At 40.9% G+C, this 16,578-nt stretch overlaps 1 protein-coding gene across 2 annotated transcripts in view; it reads left to right on the top strand.

Annotated features, from left to right (window-relative positions):
• The window catches only part of RB1 (RB transcriptional corepressor 1), an 89,765-nt gene that overhangs the window by 27,665 nt on the left and 45,522 nt on the right, over positions 1–16,578 (top strand). Inside the window, exons 10-17 of one of the 2 annotated variants that reach the window (XM_061607587.1) lie at positions 195–304; positions 1,837–1,914; positions 8,195–8,282; positions 8,977–9,093; positions 9,893–9,949; positions 10,032–10,063; positions 10,153–10,229; positions 10,970–11,178. In XM_061607587.1, the coding sequence (XP_061463571.1) occupies positions 195–304; positions 1,837–1,914; positions 8,195–8,282; positions 8,977–9,093; positions 9,893–9,949; positions 10,032–10,063; positions 10,153–10,229; positions 10,970–11,178 (768 nt within the window). Of the gene's footprint in view, positions 1–194; positions 305–1,836; positions 1,915–8,194; positions 8,283–8,950; positions 9,094–9,892; positions 9,950–10,031; positions 10,064–10,152; positions 10,230–10,969; positions 11,179–16,578 lie in introns of those variants that run through there. The other variant, XM_061607588.1, reaches the window with a different exon arrangement.

Consider the following 16,578-nt stretch of genomic DNA (forward strand, 5'->3'; position numbering starts at 1 on the left):
TTGTGCATCAGTAGGGAGTTGGACTAGATAACTTTGAAGGTCCCTTCCACCTCTATGATTCTATAATTAATCACTTTCAGGAATGAACTGAATTGCAAATAAATAGCTTGCATATGAATAGTAACAAATAAATGACTTGTATAGATCTCAATCTTTGTGTTCCTTTTTTCTTTTTCTTTTTGTTGAAACTTCAGGTTGAGAATCTGTCAAGCAAGTATGAAGAAATGTATTTGAAAAACAAGGATATTGATGCCAGATTATTTTTAGATAAAGATGAAACTTTACAATATGATCACACTGAATGGTATTTTTTTTTGCATGATCCACATGTGCAATCCTACTAATTCATCAAGCAAACTGGAAACCATGGGGAAATTACTGTTACTTAGCTAATCCACAGGATTGTTCTAATGATAAATGGGATATCTATACAGTTCTGTGAGAAGCGTTATGTAAGGGTAAATAATAGTTTTTAAAACAGATTTAGTTAACTTTACTTCATAATATAGGATGATATCCAATGCTGTATGAGCAGATTTCCCCTTGTGCAATAGGTATTCCTCTCCTCCCTGTCTCCAAATTTTCTGCAGAGGCTTTACCCAACCCCCCAGAACAGATTTTGGGGGATGGGGGGGCTATAGGGGAAATCTCATTATGTGAGCATCTATTCTGCTGGGGGGCTGACACCATTGGATGACAGCTATAGTGGGTATTTTAAGAGTGTAAATTGTTCTGCACAAACTTACTGAAGTTAGTTACGAAGGCCATGTGAAGAGATGGGAACTGTGGACTCAAAAGTTATGAAAATGCTAGTGGGGTGGAATATAATTTGAATCCAGAGAATCACAGCACTTTTAATGCCTCAAAAGAGGTTGTATACTAAACCAACACTATTTAGTTCCTCCTTTTAGGACTGGGCTGGTTAACTTGTGGCTCTTCAGATATTAGATTTCAACTCCCATCAGCTCTAGCTGATGTGGCCATGGTCAAGAATGATAGGAGTTGTCATCCAACAGCATCTGAAGGACCACAAATTTATATACCCCTGCTTTAGAATATTACTTCATGGATAATTAGATCTATAGGAGTTCTTTCTGCCCCCCCCCAAAAAAAGTCCTGTAAACTATCTACTTGCTTTAATTATACTGGGGATTCTCAAATACTGATAGTGAACTTCTCTTGACCGAATTATAATCATGATAAAATAAGTACATGTGATTTCAAATTGCAGAGTGAGTCATGTTTGAGGCCTGAAGAACAAGGAAAAAGAAACCCTGTTGAAAAAAATGGAGGCTCAAATTACTTCTGATGGGAGGGAATAAAGAGGAGACCCTGCACTTTCTATACGTACAAGAAACTTAGCCAGGCTTAGGACGTGAAGGAGCTTTCACATAGTGGGCTGCTATCGTATGCAGAGATATGCATGAGCCTTGTGAGCATGCATGTATATCCTCTTCACTCTTCCTTTTGTAGTGGAAGCAAGCAAACCACAAATTCCTCAATAGTTTCCTGTTTTGTCCAAACCAGAAACTATGGTTAACGGCTTCAGAACAAACCAGGTTATAAATCCAACTTCAAACCACGGCTTCATACCCTGGCTTGTTTGGAAACAGTTGACAGTAGTGTCCTGATTTGAACAAAATGGGAAACTATAGTTAATAGGAAGACTTCCTGGTTTATTTGCTCTCTGGCATAAAGGGAGAAGCAAAGAAGCTGTGTGCAAGATCAAAATGCTCATTCATTTCTTCCTCTTGAGCCAAGAGTTTATTGTCTTCCTGCCAGGATACCAGCATTTCAAGTCTCTGTGTAGACAAGTTATATTTTTCTCATGTTAAGTTTACAGTTGGAGAGAACACCAACAAAAAATAATCCAGGTGATGATCCTCCTGTTGTACTTCCACAGACTCCTATTCGGTAAGAATAATTTAAATTACCATAATTTTTAATTTAATAAAAAAGTTTAGAAAATTATTTCTATGAGTATAGAAATTGTATCTGAAATCCTATTTGTCCTGCAAGTGCTTCAGTTCTCAAGACTGTGATACTTCTGCATAAAAAAGCATTTACAGAGTCCCTTCAGGTGGGTGGAGTGGTGTGACTGGTTTTCCCGGCAAAACCAGACTTCAAGTTCATTTCACAAAAGTAGACAGCAGTAAACGTTTCTGGTTGACAACTTCTTTCAGCAACTAAAATGCTTGTGGGCATCGTATGCCATCAAATCAGTTCAGCTCCTGTTCACTTCCTCAGAACTTCCATTTCTGGCTCAAAATTAAGTTCGTAGATTGAAATACCATTGAGGATGCTAATGATATTAATGTAGGGAAGTAACATCTATTTTAATTATGTTCGAAAAATTTATGTCTAGTAGTTTTGTTTGGATGATTAAATCTTGACTTAGTAAGCTGAAGGATTAATAAGGTTGATATACCAACATGCAGCTGTCCTTTTCACAGAATCATGGAATAGTACAGTTGGAGGGGGGCCTTACAAGGCCATCAAGTATAAGGAAGGAAGGAAGCCAGGAAGTTAACTTTAAGAAAGAGCATAAGCCCTGTTGGATGCCCCATCTAGATCAGCATCCTGTTCTCACAGTGGCCAACTGGATGCCCACAGGAAGCCCAAAAGCAGGACCAGTTGTGATTCCCAGTAACTGGTATTCAGAGCCATGCTGCCTCTGACACTGGGGATAATACATAGCCATCATGCCTTGTAGCCATTTATAGACTTATCCTCCACGAATTTGTCTAAAATCCTTTTAAAGCCATCCAGTGTGATGGCCATCACCATCACTACATCTTGCAGGAACAAATTCCACAGTTTTAACTATGCACTTTGTGAAGAAGTACTTCTGTCTGTCCTGAACCTTCAAACATTCAGTTTCGTTGGATGGCCCCAATAGTATTATGAGAAAGGGAGAAAAACTTATTTCTATCCACTTTCTCCAGACCGTGCATAATTTTATACACTTCAGTCATGCCCTCCACTTGCATTTTTTCTAAACTAAAAAGCCCCAAATGTTTCTGAAGCCGTGGGCCAGGATCCACCACTGGGCCTTGGGTCACTTTCAGATGGGCCTCAGTGCCTTCTTACTTGTCTGACCATGCCGCCCCCCCCATGCTGTAACCTTTTGGGTGGGTCAAGTAAAGGTGGCTAGGACATAATTTCAGGGGAAGGGAAGAAAAGAGAAGGAAGGCCCCCCTCCTCTGGGGGGAAGGGCCAAAGGAGGAGCTTGAAGGATAATATCTTACATATAATATTTTTCTAAGGCTGTTGCCATGCTATGGTGCTGTGAACTACAGTGTACTGACAGCCTTCTAAATGCCACGGGGCCATGGCGGTGGCTGAACAACCCAAGTAAACTGCGGTGGAATAGTCATGACAGGCCAGGGCAGCTCTTCAGCAGCTGTCCTGCTCTGCCATCACCACCCATCACACCAGTGATGCTGTTCCAGCCTCAGCAGCAGAGAGTGATGAGGAGGGAAGTGGTGGCAGAGCAGGCCAGTTGTTGATGAGCTTCCCCAGCTTGTCCTGAGTGGTCCTCCGTGGCTTGTCTGGGCCGCCCACCTCGCCTCCCTCATTGCAGGAGAAGGTCTAAAAGGCAAGGAGGAGGCCACTCAGTGACCTGTAAAAGGGGGGGAAAGGAGGTGGCTTGGTGACCTGTAGAGGGGAGAGAACGGGAGCTTGATGGCCAGGTCTAAGGGGAGGAGAAGTTTGCCAGGATGTTGAGGTTGGGGGTACGTGTGGTTGGCTTTTCTTTGTGCCTCGGGCATTGGGGGGAGGAGAAGCAGGGAGGTTCATAAACGGCTTTTGGTGAACTCTAAGTGGGGGAGGATTGGCTTGCGTGAGGGGGTTACGTGACAGGGTGCATGAGCAGGAGCGGCAGCCCCTAGTTTATACAGTGCCTTGCAAAAGTAATCAGACCCCTGTCCAATGCTATCATATTACTGAATTACAAATGGTACATTGCAATTTTGTTCTGCATGATTTTTTATTTTGGAACACTGAAACTCAAAATCAATTATTGTAAAGTGACATTGGTTTTATGTTGGGAAATGTTTTTTTTTTTCCAATTAATTTTTATTCAAATTTTCAAAACCAAAACAGTAGAAAAAGAAAAAACACAAATCAATAACTAATACAATAAAAAAAGAAAAAAAAACATAAAAATATTGACTTCCGATTTGTCGTAGTTCAGCTATAAATCTATAATATATAACAAGCCTGTCTCTTAATAGATTATAAAATCACCTTCCTCCAGCGGTTATCTTAATTGGTTTCAAATCTCATTAACATCATATCATTTTATTCTTCCACAAAAAGTCAAAGAGAAGTTTCCAATCCTTGAGATATATGTCCATCAATTTTTTTTCTAGATAAACATGTCAATTAATCCAACTCATCAAATCTACTAAGTCCAGTAATTTCAAATTGCTCTTCTTCCATTATCCGTATTGGTTCCATCTTCCATCTTTACGCACCCAATAATCTTGCTGTCATAGTCATATAATAAGAGTCTGATAGGAATTTCCCTATGTTGGGAAATGTTTGTAAGAAACATAAAAAGCTGAAACATGTTGCTTGCATAAGTATTCAACCCCACACATTAACATTTGGTAGAGGCACCTTTTGCTACAATAACAGCTTTAAGTCTGTTGCGTAGGTAGAGATGTAAAATTTCCGGAAATTTTGAAGCCATTGGGAAAAAACACTTTTTCCCTTTTTTCAGAAAAAAACACAGAAATGTTTGGAAAAATTGAACAATACAATATTAGCACTTTTTACAGATTGAAAGTCACTTTGTTACTTCAGGATCATCAAATGTAATTATGTACAAGTTGGTTTGGCATAAAATTATCACATTTGGTATATTAAAAGTATATTTTATTCAAACAGTTATTACGAATTGAATTTACTTTTTAAAAGTTTTACTTTTTTTTTGTAACAAATGGATCTACAAGATCCTGAACTGTAAGGAACCTCTTTCGTTTTGGCAGTATATGAGGAGCGGGCAAAAAACAATTTAAAAATAAACAGAAGAAACCATCAACATTAATAACAAAGAAAATTATTTATGTCTCTGCTAGTCCTCCAAAGTGTCAAGCAGATATAAAGCATCCATTCCCATAAAAAGAACTGAGAAAAAAGGGGGGGGACCAAGATTCAATGAAACATTTTATTCATCATGCTAAAATAAAACATTCCATAATCCATTTTTTCTTCATTTTTTTTCAATTTTTTTGAAAAAAGCAAAAAAGGCTTTGGGGAAAAAACAGTTTTTTCCTGAATGTTTCCGTTTTTTCCCCGAGCCTTCACATCTCTAGGGGTAGGTATGTACCAGCTTTGCGTACAGTGTCAGAGGGATTTTGGTCCATTCTTCTTGGCAGATTCACTCCAGGTCGTTCAGGTTGGTTGGACGTCACTTGCGGACTGCAATTTTCAAAGAGTGCCACAGATTCTCAATGGGATTGACTGGGCCACTGTAGGACATTCACTTTTTTTTTCTTGAGCCACTCCAGTGTTGCTTTGGCCTTGTGCTTGGGATCACTGTCCTGCTGAAAAGTGGATTTCCTCTCAAGCTTCAGTTTTTTTGTGGACTGAAGCAGGTTCTCTTGCAGTATTTCCCTGTATTTTGCTCCATCCGTTCTTCCTTCAATTTTAATAAGATGCCCAGTCCCTGCTGATGAGAAGCATTCCCACAGCATGATGCTGCCACTACCACACTTCACTGTAGGGATGGTACGTCTTGATGCACGGACAGTGTTAGATTTGCACCACACATAGCGCTTTGAGTTTTGGCCAGAAAGCTGTATCTTGGTCTCATCTGACAAAACCTTTTCTCACATTGCACCTGGGGCACTCTCATGCTTTCTGGCAAACTCCAGACATGCTTTCAGATGGTACTTTTTGAGTAACGGCTTCTTTCTTGCCACCCTCCCATACAGGCCAGTGTTATGCAGAGTTCTTGATATGGTTGACTGGTGCACCATTACTCCACTCCCAGCCACTGAACTCTGTAGCTCCTTCAAAGTGATTGTTGGCCTCTCTTTGGCTTCTCTCCCAAGTCTCCTTCTTGTTCGAGTGCTGAGTTTTGAGGGACGGCCTTTCCTTGGCAGTTCCTGGGTGGTGTGATGCAGCTTCCACTTCCTGATTATTGATCCAGCTGTGCTCACTGGGATACCCAAACACTTGGATTTTAGTTTGTACCCTTTTCCTAATCTATGCATTTGGATTACTTTATTATTATGTTTTATTTCTAGGCCGCCTTTTGGCCAAAAAGTCTCCCAAGGTGGCTTACACACAAATACAAAACACAAATAAAAACAATACAATTTACAAAAAAACTAACAAAATTATAGCATTTGTAAAAAGCATCAACAGCTGTCCAAAAGCATTCATCTTCCTGGTACAGGACAGTCCCCAGAAAAATGTCAGGGAGAGCAGGGGTGAGGGGGCAGCACACTTGTGTAGAATGCTCTTTGGTCTTCATTTTCCTTCAGACCCACAGCCTGATCCTTCAACAGTGGGGTTTTTATCCTGACAGTGACAGCAACTTTAATGGTTCACAAGTGGAGGCCCTTGGTAAGGTAATTGTGTCCTCCATAGGGCAATTTCTTTCATCTGTGTGCACTGGGAGCTTCCACAGCACAGGGGTTGAATACTTAAGCAAGCAACATGTTTCAGTTTTTTATGTTTCTTACAGATATTTCCCAACATAAATCCGATGTCACCTTACAATAATTGATTTTGAGTTTCAGTGTTTCAAAATAAAATATCACAAAATTACAATGTACCATTTGTAATTCAGTAAGATGAGAGCATTGGTCAGAGGTCTGATTACTTTTGCAAGGCACTGTATATACATATATATGCATACACTAGGAATAACAGGGAAGAGGATAAGATAGGAAAACTGTTAATGGGAGGAAAAGATGAATGTAAAGGGAATAGGTAGAGGGGATGAAAGAAATGGGCAGTGAGATGGGGGAAATAAGCTTCACTTTGCGTGTGTAAGGAGAATGGGAGAAGAATTTTAGGAGATGAGTAAATACTTTGAGACATGTGGAGTTGGGACAGGAAAAATAGAAAAGCCTCTACTTTGAACCTCTGGATGAGCAATTTCTGACTAAAATGGGGTAGCAATACCTCTAGAACAAATGCTTGAGAAAAGCTGATCTATGGATCACCTTACCACAACGCAACCACTGTAGCAAAGTCTGTAGCAATTTCCAAAAATGGATTAGATATCAATAGAATGGGATATCAGTAATTGCCGTCTGATCTTACCCAACTCTGCATCCATCTGCTGCCATTTTGTGATTGACGCTGCCCCTGCACCATCATTTTGTGATTGGTAGGCTTCAGTCATTTTCAGCCTTCTGGTCTCTGAAGGGAGACATTTTGAGAACCCCTGTTGTAACTTTTCCTCATCGAGGGACTGGAGCAACCACCTGATCGTTTTGGTTGCCCTTTTCTGATTCTAATCCAGCTCTACAGTATCTTTGTTGAGGTGAGGCACCCAGTACTGTACACAGTATACCAAATGTGATTGCACCGCAGATTTGTATAATGGCATTATGATATTAGCAGTTTTATTTTCAATCTCTTTCCTAATGATCCCCAGGATGGAATTCAGTTTGGACAAAACAGGATACTGTAGTAAATGGTGCCCCTTGCGTTATCAGTCGCATTTTATTTATGTTACTGTGATTTAATTTTGAGATTTTTTTTCATTTTAACTTGTACACCTTCTTGACATTCATTATAATAGACAGTATATAAATACTTCTACAAATAAATAAATAAAAATTTGGAATTTCTTTTGCATAGCTGCCACACACAGGTACAGTCGAACTAGGAAACTGTGGTTAATAGCTTCTAAACAAGCCAGAATATAAAGCAATAGTTTGAAGATGAGTGCCACATCTTGGCTTGTTTTGAAGCCATTTACCATAGTTTCTGGTTTGGATATAACAGGAAGTTATGATTAACTCCTGCTTTCTGGCTAGTTTCCCTGCTTGTATGAAGTCAGTAGCTGAGCAGATGCATTCACATGTATGAAACCCATTCGCATCTCTGTTTATTAAGCAGAGATTTGATTTCCAAATGTGACTGATGTATCATTTCATTAGGTTCTGTTCAAAGGAAGTTTCTGCATTTCAGAAAACAGTTTTAAAAATACTTTCACCCTCTGTAGGGCTGCGATGAATACTATCCAGCAGTTAATGATGATTTTAAACTCTGCAAGTGATAAACCGTCAGATAACCTTATCTCATATTTTAATGTAAGTACCATTTTAACTACTAGTGTGGGTGCAGTATAAACATGCAGAAATCAATGTTGTAAAATAATATTTCAAAAATGCTCCTTAGTCTAACATGCTTTTTCCTTGCTGATTTCCTCCCTGTCCCCAAATTTCAGGTAGTATAACTCTCTGAATCTCCCAGTCATGATGCCCTTTTGTAACCCAGAATATTTTAAAGTAGAAGGGATGGATTATTATGTATTTATTTATTTATTTATTGCACTTGTATACCGCTCCATAGCCAAAGCTCTCTGGGCGGTTTACAGCAATCAAAAACATTAAAACAAATATACAATTTAAAACACATATTTTAAAAACGATTTAAAGCACAATTTTAAAATTTAAAACAATATAAAAACAATTTAAAACACATGCTAAAATGCCTGGGAGAAGAGGAAAGTCTTGACCTGGCACCGAGAAGATAACAGTGTTGGCGCCAGGCGTGCTTCGTCAGGGAGATCATTCCGTAATTTGGAATGATAGCTTTTAAACATCATATTCAAGCCTTGTTATGTATCCCAATACCCTTGTTTTGCCAGCAACTGTGTTTTCATGCCCTGGCATTAACTAAGTAAGTACGCTAAGCTTGAGCTCTAGTGGAGTAAAAAGTTCTTGTTTATCCAATATATTATATCTGTTCATCTAAGGGGAAGCTTTCCCCATCTCATTACAGAACTGCACTGTGAATCCTATGCAAAGGATATTGGAAAGAATAGAAAACCTCAGTTGTATCTTCAAAGAGAAGTTTGCCGAAGCAGTTGGCCAGGGATGTGCTGAAATTGGATCACAGGTAGGGTTCCCTAACCACAGTTCAAAAATAAATGTAGGGTGAGCTGGTGAACGTGACGTATTCTCTCTGCTTCAGGCTATAGTGTTGAGGGATTCTGAAACAGGAAATGTATTGAATGTCTGTGATGTGTGATCCTGGGCAGGGGCCAGTAGGAATCTAGTAGCCTTTGTCAGGAAGGTTTGCTTTGATGTTCATGTACTGTGTACCCAGAAAGCATGCAGGCAAACATTAGGTGGGGATGGACCTAGATTTCTGCAAATATCCTAGTCTTGGGTATGCCTAATTCTTCCTTTTGGGGTGTGTATGTGTCTGATCTAGTAGAGCTGTTCACTATAAGTGGCCACATAAAACCCATTAATCACAAATATATGTATTACATATATAATGTCATTCTCGTAAAGCACAGTATCATTGCAACTTATTACATTGGAATTTGTTGTCAATTGACCTCCGTCAGGCCCCCTCCCTGTTATGCTTTCGGCGGACCTTGAAGACCTGGCTCTTTACCCAGACATGGGAAGGGGATTAGGCTGGCAGATTGCAGTTCTTGGGGGGTTAAATTCAAATTTAGGCTGGCAGATTGCAGATCTTGGGGTGTGTGTTAAATGTTTAAGCTTTTAATTTTTAATTTCTAATTTTTAGGATTCTGATTATGTTTAATGGAATGTGCTTGTGTTTGGTTGTAAGTCGCCCAGAGTGGCAGATTAACCTCTGCCAGATGGGCATCTAACAAATCTCATAAATAAATAAATAAATAAATAAATAAAAATTACATCACCTTTCAAATTGTTATTTTCAGAGGTATAGGCTTGGTGTACGGTTATACTACAGAGTGATGGAATCCATCTTAATGTCGGTAGGTTTTCATGATACACAGTTCTTACAATTGGTATTTCCTTTTTTATGGACTAAGATATGTGTTCATTCATTTATTTTAGGAAGAAAAACGGCTATCAATTCATAATTTTAGGTATGTTTTCAAACGTCCTTCAAATACTATTTTTCTAGCCTTCAGAAGTTTTAATGTTGAAACTTGAAAGGTTTTTTTCCCTTTTACAGCAAACTTTTGAATACAAACATCTTTCATACGTCTCTGTTGGCCTGTGCTCTTGAGGTTGTCATAGCTACTTACGGCAGTAAGTTGAACTTAAGTATGTTATATTAAGCAGTGGGGATAATGCTAAACCATGATTTACCACTATGTACTTGAGCTGGAATGAGCCCAAGCAAAGCCTTGGGAAAATACTTGGAGTGGGATGGCTACCAGTATTCCAGCTGCAGCCCTCTCAGGTCACTCTCTGGCCTTCAGTGTCACTTTGAGAGCCAGTAGGCTTGACTCACCCACCCTAAATGCCAAAGGGGGACCAGGAGGAGAAAAGAGCATCGAGCAAGAGCCCCCTTGAGAAAGCTCCTGTTCATCTCTCTGAGGAGACTACCCAAAAGCTTTGCGTTTTAAACAAACTTGCATCAGTTTTGAAACAAGCTGACTTAAACCCATGAAGCTAGTTTGTTTTACTAACCAGAGTTTTTAAACAACAATATTTGGTTTGTACATAACAAGCAAGCTAGGATTAGGGGAAACAAGTAAATGACTAGCAAAGTCCTTCTATGTGAGAGGAGAAGAGGGGAGAGGAGCAGAGTGTGCAACCTTCCTGCTTGTGAATGTAGCACTAAACCATAGTTTAGTGTGGTCGGTGGACTAGCACTTTGTCTGATCTCAGGTCTTAAATGCTGGAACAAACTTGTTTTCAATAGGACTTTCTTGGATTTTGAAAATAAGGACATGCTAACTGACACATCTGTATGTATAAAGAAAATAATTTGTTGCGGACTTTGGGTTATTCAACATTAAATTAATTAGTTGTGTTCTCTTCAGCCTCAAGGAGTGCTTCACAAAGCGACAGTATGAATATGGAAACAGACTTGTCTTTCCCATGGATCATCAACATACTTGACTTAAAAGCCTTTGACTTATACAAGGTTATTGAAAGCTTCATTAAAGCAGAACCCAACTTGACGAGAGAGATGATAAAACACCTGGAATGCTGTGAACACCATATTATGGAATCCCTTGCATGGCAATCAGTAAGTCATCTTCTTCAATTCAAGTACTAACCAGGTCTGACCCTGCTTAACTGTCAAGATCAGACAAGATTGGGTGTGTTCAAGGTCTTGTGGCTGTAGGCATTGGTAAGTTGCCTTTGAAACACATAAGAATATAGCATGTTGCAGGAGTATAGCTACATAAAATACATGTTACTTAAGAAGTATCACATAGGCAATGATATTTCCAGTAGTATAGGGATGGGAAACTTGTCCTTCAAATGTTGTTGGACTTTCCTCCCATCAGCTCCAGACAGCATGGCCAATAGTTAGGGATGAAGGAAGTTATAGTGTTTGTTTTTATACCACTTAATGCCAAAATAGGCTTCTAAGCTGTTTATGAAGTATAAAAGCCAGTTACACAAACATTAAAATATAAACATCCATAATTAAAATACACAATAAAACAATGCCACACAGGAATGCCTGTGTGTCAGGCCCAGGATGCGACTCAGGAACCAGACCAGAGGTTGTAGTTAATTCGTGTTTTATTAGAGTAATGTCCAACAAAGGCTGCGCTTTCTCATGAAGCAATACAGGGATACAGGTCCTGCGGCATTGGGAGAAAGTTGACAGAGCAAGGGGCTGCTTCCCGCCTGTTCTTTAAGAAGGGGCTAAACGGGCGCGCAACCTTTCGCTCCTCCTTAACTCCCCCTCAGGTACTGCCCGCCTTCCCCCCCTTCTCTCCTGTCTTTTCAACCGTCTGCGTGTGCGTGGTGAGGGGGGAGGCATCACCTCCTCCTCTTCTGAAGTGTCCGATTCCCCTATGGGTGATAAAGGAGGGGCTGAGGGTAAACCATCTCTCCGCCTTTCTGCTGTGATCAGCCCTCCCTCTTGCTCTGAGCTGCGGAGAAGGGAGGGCCTGGGAATGTCTGGGGGGGATTCTAAAACTTCAAGGCTCTCAGGCTCCCCGTTGCTAGGCGACCCTATCTCTGGCATGTCCTCTGTTTCGGCTTCGCTCCACAGAGGGTAAGTTCCTCCCTCTGCCAGCCATTTGAATCCTCTTCTGACAACCCCCCAGGAGCCCAGCTCATCCTCCCAACACTGTGTAACCAGATGTGTCTCCAAAAGCCAGTGGAATGACAATGCAGATGTAGCCTCTCATATCTCAGCAGGGAGTGCATTCCATAACACCAAAGTCCACTTTCGTTTTACCACAAGCCCAAGCTTTTTGAGGAGGCGGTCTGAACAGATTCAGCTGCATCTTGTATTGGCAAATCCTCTTCACCAGTGAGAGCTTGGCTTACCACTGGACTTTCACTGACGGCATCGCTGTGGCCCTTTGTTGAAGGTTCCTTCCCTAACAGGCTCTCCTGCTGGTGGGCATTAGGTTCATCACTATACTGTGGAGACCTATTTTTGGGAACGACGGGGTCCAATGGAGGAGATGTCTTCTTGCAGTGTGGTGCATGAATCCACATCTTAACATACTTCATTAATGCCTTAGAATAATTCATGACTATTTCATTATTTAAATGTAGGTCACAAAAGGCTGGATTTACAGGCGGCGAAGCTGGATTTCACATTGGGCGACCCATGATGACCTTTTGGGGTGATAGTCCAGTTCTTCTGTTTGCTGTTGCTCTGATGCTCATAAGTCCAAGAGGAGAGCATCTGGCCATTTAAGTCCAGTCTCAGCATAAATTTTGGCCATTTTGTTTTTCAAAATTCCATTTTGACGTTCTCCTGCCCCTGTGGACTGAGGATGGTGTGGGTAGTGAAAATTCTGTTGGATACCTAGAGCCTTACAAATGTCCTTAACAATTTGGCCAGTGAAATGAGTAATGTGGCCAGAATGGATAGACAAGGGGATACCAAATCAGGGAATAAATTCTTTCAACAGTCTTTTGGAAACTCTGATGGTGTCAGTCTTTGCACAGAGATAGGCCTCAATCCATCCAGAATACATACATACAATAACAAGAACATATTCATAAGAACAATGTTTATGCATCTGAATAAAATCAACCTGGATATTTACAAAGGGTCTCCACGGTGGAAACCCTTACATCTTTGCCTACATTGTGGGCTTGGCAAACAGGGCAGGTGTGGCAATATTGTTGGGCTACAGATGGAAAATTTGGAGCATACCAATCTTGTGTTCTATGTATTGGTATGCTCCAAATTTTCCATCTGTAGCCCAACAATATTGCCACGCCTCCCCTGTAGGAGGCATGTGTCTTCTGGTGTGAAATGCCAGGGCAGAATTGGACACATTTAATGAAGCTTCCTCTATTTCATTTAATGGCTGTCTTATTCCAGACAGTTGCTGCTGGACTTTATTCAGAGATTGAGACTTTTGAGATTGCTCTCCAGAGTCTGAATAAGGTGGAAATTGTTGGCCAATCTATATAATAGGTGAAGAAGAGGTGATAGTACTAGCAGTACTATCCTCCTGGGGAGACTGAGGTATAATAGTCTCCACCGATGGTGGAGGTGGCTCCACTTCAGGATGATATCGTGGAGGCACACTAGTAAAAAAAAAATCTATAATATCTTCTGGGGATTCTTCCTTTCTTTCTTGGGCTTTATTTGAGGATACAAAGGTACCTTAGGAGCACTTGGTGGGCGTGCCCAGGGTGGTGCACATTTTCCTTTTAAATCTTTTAACTGAGATTTCAATTTCTCATTGGAGTCCTTAAGACTCCCGAGTTTGAGATTCTTGGCACCTTTTTGACATTTCTGGATACCAATCAAAAAATACTTCCCATTGTATCTGTGGCGTTTTACTGCCGTACTGATGAACTATTTTATCTAAATCAAAAGTTTCCTCCAGGGGAAACTAAGTCCGAACTGTCTCTAGTGTAAAAATTCCAAAAATCTACAGCTTGTGCCCATAGTTATTATATATATATAGAAGGCAGGTGTTCCTTTTGGAGGGATTGGTACATCGCCCTTGGATCCTCTACCCCCCATTGTCTCAATTCACACAGGGAAAAGGTCCACTGGGTCACAAGGTACAGCCGTTAAGCCTAGTCCCAGACTTACGGCACAACAATGCCCACCTAAGGCAAGATTTGTGACAGTGGCATGAAATGCATTTCCCCACAGTTAAATCTGGCTCATGGACCTGTGAGTCACTGGGGAAGGGAAAAAGTCTCTTTAGGTTTGGTCCTACCAAGCGCCCTTGAGTTCAGTCAGCTCCGGTCACAGGCCGGTGGGACTCACAGAGAGATTGGTGCAGCTGCACTTGGATCAGACTTTCCTCAGGAGATTACTCAGTTCACTCAAGAGCACAAAGCTCATCCACTCAATTCACACAAGGGTCCATTTGCTAACACTACTTTCAATCCTTCCCTCAATCTCACTTCCCAAGAAAATGCTTCAGGCTACTTACATGGTGAGTCTAACAGATCTGGCAGCAAAAGGTCGGATAGTGCTGTCCCAGACAAGAGATGGCCAGGCAGCACGGGCAGTCCCCCACTGACAATGCCCAAGAGAGATTTCAAATGGCCTCTTACCTCTTATTGGTGGCACCGGGGAGTCAGTGGTGGACGGTCCAGTCCACTGGTTCTCTAGGGAACGTGATTATCCGAGTCAACACGTAACCCAAATTACAGTGTGTCATCATGTTAGTATGTCAGTTTGACATCTGTTACTGTCCTTCACATAGAACAGAGAAAATTAAACATACGTGCAGCTTGCAAATGCATTCTTAACATGTTTGCTCTACTCGAGTTACAGCATCAGCCTTATTCTCGGAACATCTTTTTGGCATTCCCTCTTAGCATGTTACACAGAAACATTCTAACCATCATTCTTTGCACTCACAAATCTGAACTAAAGTTAAGGCCTAGCTTTTGTTACTTCCACACTGGTTAGCAGAATAGATGTCTAATGTACCCTAGCAACTCCTCCCTCCTCTGGTCTTCTAGCATTGGTTGGTGCTCCACTGAGTACCCGGGGTGGGGGTAAGGTTGAGTCAGATCCACTTCACCCAGGTCTCTGTTACATAAGCCAGGTCATCTGTCTCGTCCATAACCAAATAATGGATGAGGGTGAACTTGTGTACTGACCTGGCATAGAATAGTCTTTATTCATTAGCCAAGGGTCTTGCTTGAATAATAGGAGCACCGGGCTAGGACCCTCAGTAGCCAAGTCACCAGTTACCTGCAAAGTAGGATCGGTAGAGGAGATAACCTGAATCCATTTCCCCCCCTTTATCAGAAATAAGTTACAATGGGATGCCTGTACCCATCACCACACTTACTCCCAACACCACTCCCATCCTGCGCTCAACCAGAAGTATATGCTTCTCGGTTATCCAAGTGTGTAACCACGAGCAGTTCATCTGTGCTGTCATCAAAGTGGCTGTTACCTTTACCACTTCCCCTCTCATGTAAAGGCAGAGTTGGAAACACCCCCATGTACCCTGTCACTCTTGTCTGTCAATTGGGAGAGACCCATTCTCTCCAGAATATCAGAATATCAATGCCACTGTTGCTTCCCAAAGCTCTGATTCAACAATAGCTGGAGGGCTACAGGTACCCCATTCCTGCTGTAGTATAAGTTACAGGATAGAAGCTGCAAGATAGAAGTTATAATAAATTGCAAGATAAGAGAATATATTCTTGTGATCTGTATAGTACAGTTACCTTATTCACTGGCAGATACTGCTACATGAGTATAATGTGGATGCAGTCACATTGGTGATGGATGCTGGTTTCCCCCTCCACAAAAACTTCCACTGAATTTTCTCCCTTGAAACACTGGAATCTTTGGATCAAGCAAATATTTTAGTATCTGCAATAATGGATAACACAATAACAAATATTTGAGGTATCTGACTCCTTGAGGTTTGTCAGTTTGAATCTCTATTGCAGTCTCCATCACTGACTCCCTTGTTTGTTTTTAAAATGACTTGTTTTGGTTGCAAGGTAGAAGAGCACATTTTTAAATCTTTAGGAATGTTGGGTTGTATTTTATTCTGCTTGTAATTATTATTTGTGATTCTGCTCTCTATGTCCTTATTGTTACTAATCTCCCAATCTGGGAACTGTGGATTGTAGACCCATTGCAATTATTGGACCTAGTAGTAATGTCCTTTAACTTCAATGTGTCTGTTCTTCGGTAGGGCCAACACTGAATACAATTCTGTCAAACTATTTCTTGGCTATATAATCCCATCATTTCCCTTGCACATTCTATGCCAGGATTATGGAATCATTGGCCTTTCAGATGTTGTTGGACTACAGTTCCCATCACCCCTGACCATTGTCCATGCTGGCTGGGGCTGATGGAACTTGGACTAAAACTCCCTTGTGAAGGTTTTCCATCTCATTTCTATACCATTATTTTCTCCCATAGCTTTTTCCTTGTTTCCCATCATACCTAGCGTGTAGGGCATTGTTTCTATGCTGCAGACTGTTCATTTTGTCCCAT

This window comes from Rhineura floridana, chromosome 2 (assembly GCF_030035675.1).
Source record: "Rhineura floridana isolate rRhiFlo1 chromosome 2, rRhiFlo1.hap2, whole genome shotgun sequence".
Lineage (NCBI taxonomy): Eukaryota > Metazoa > Chordata > Lepidosauria > Squamata > Rhineuridae > Rhineura > Rhineura floridana.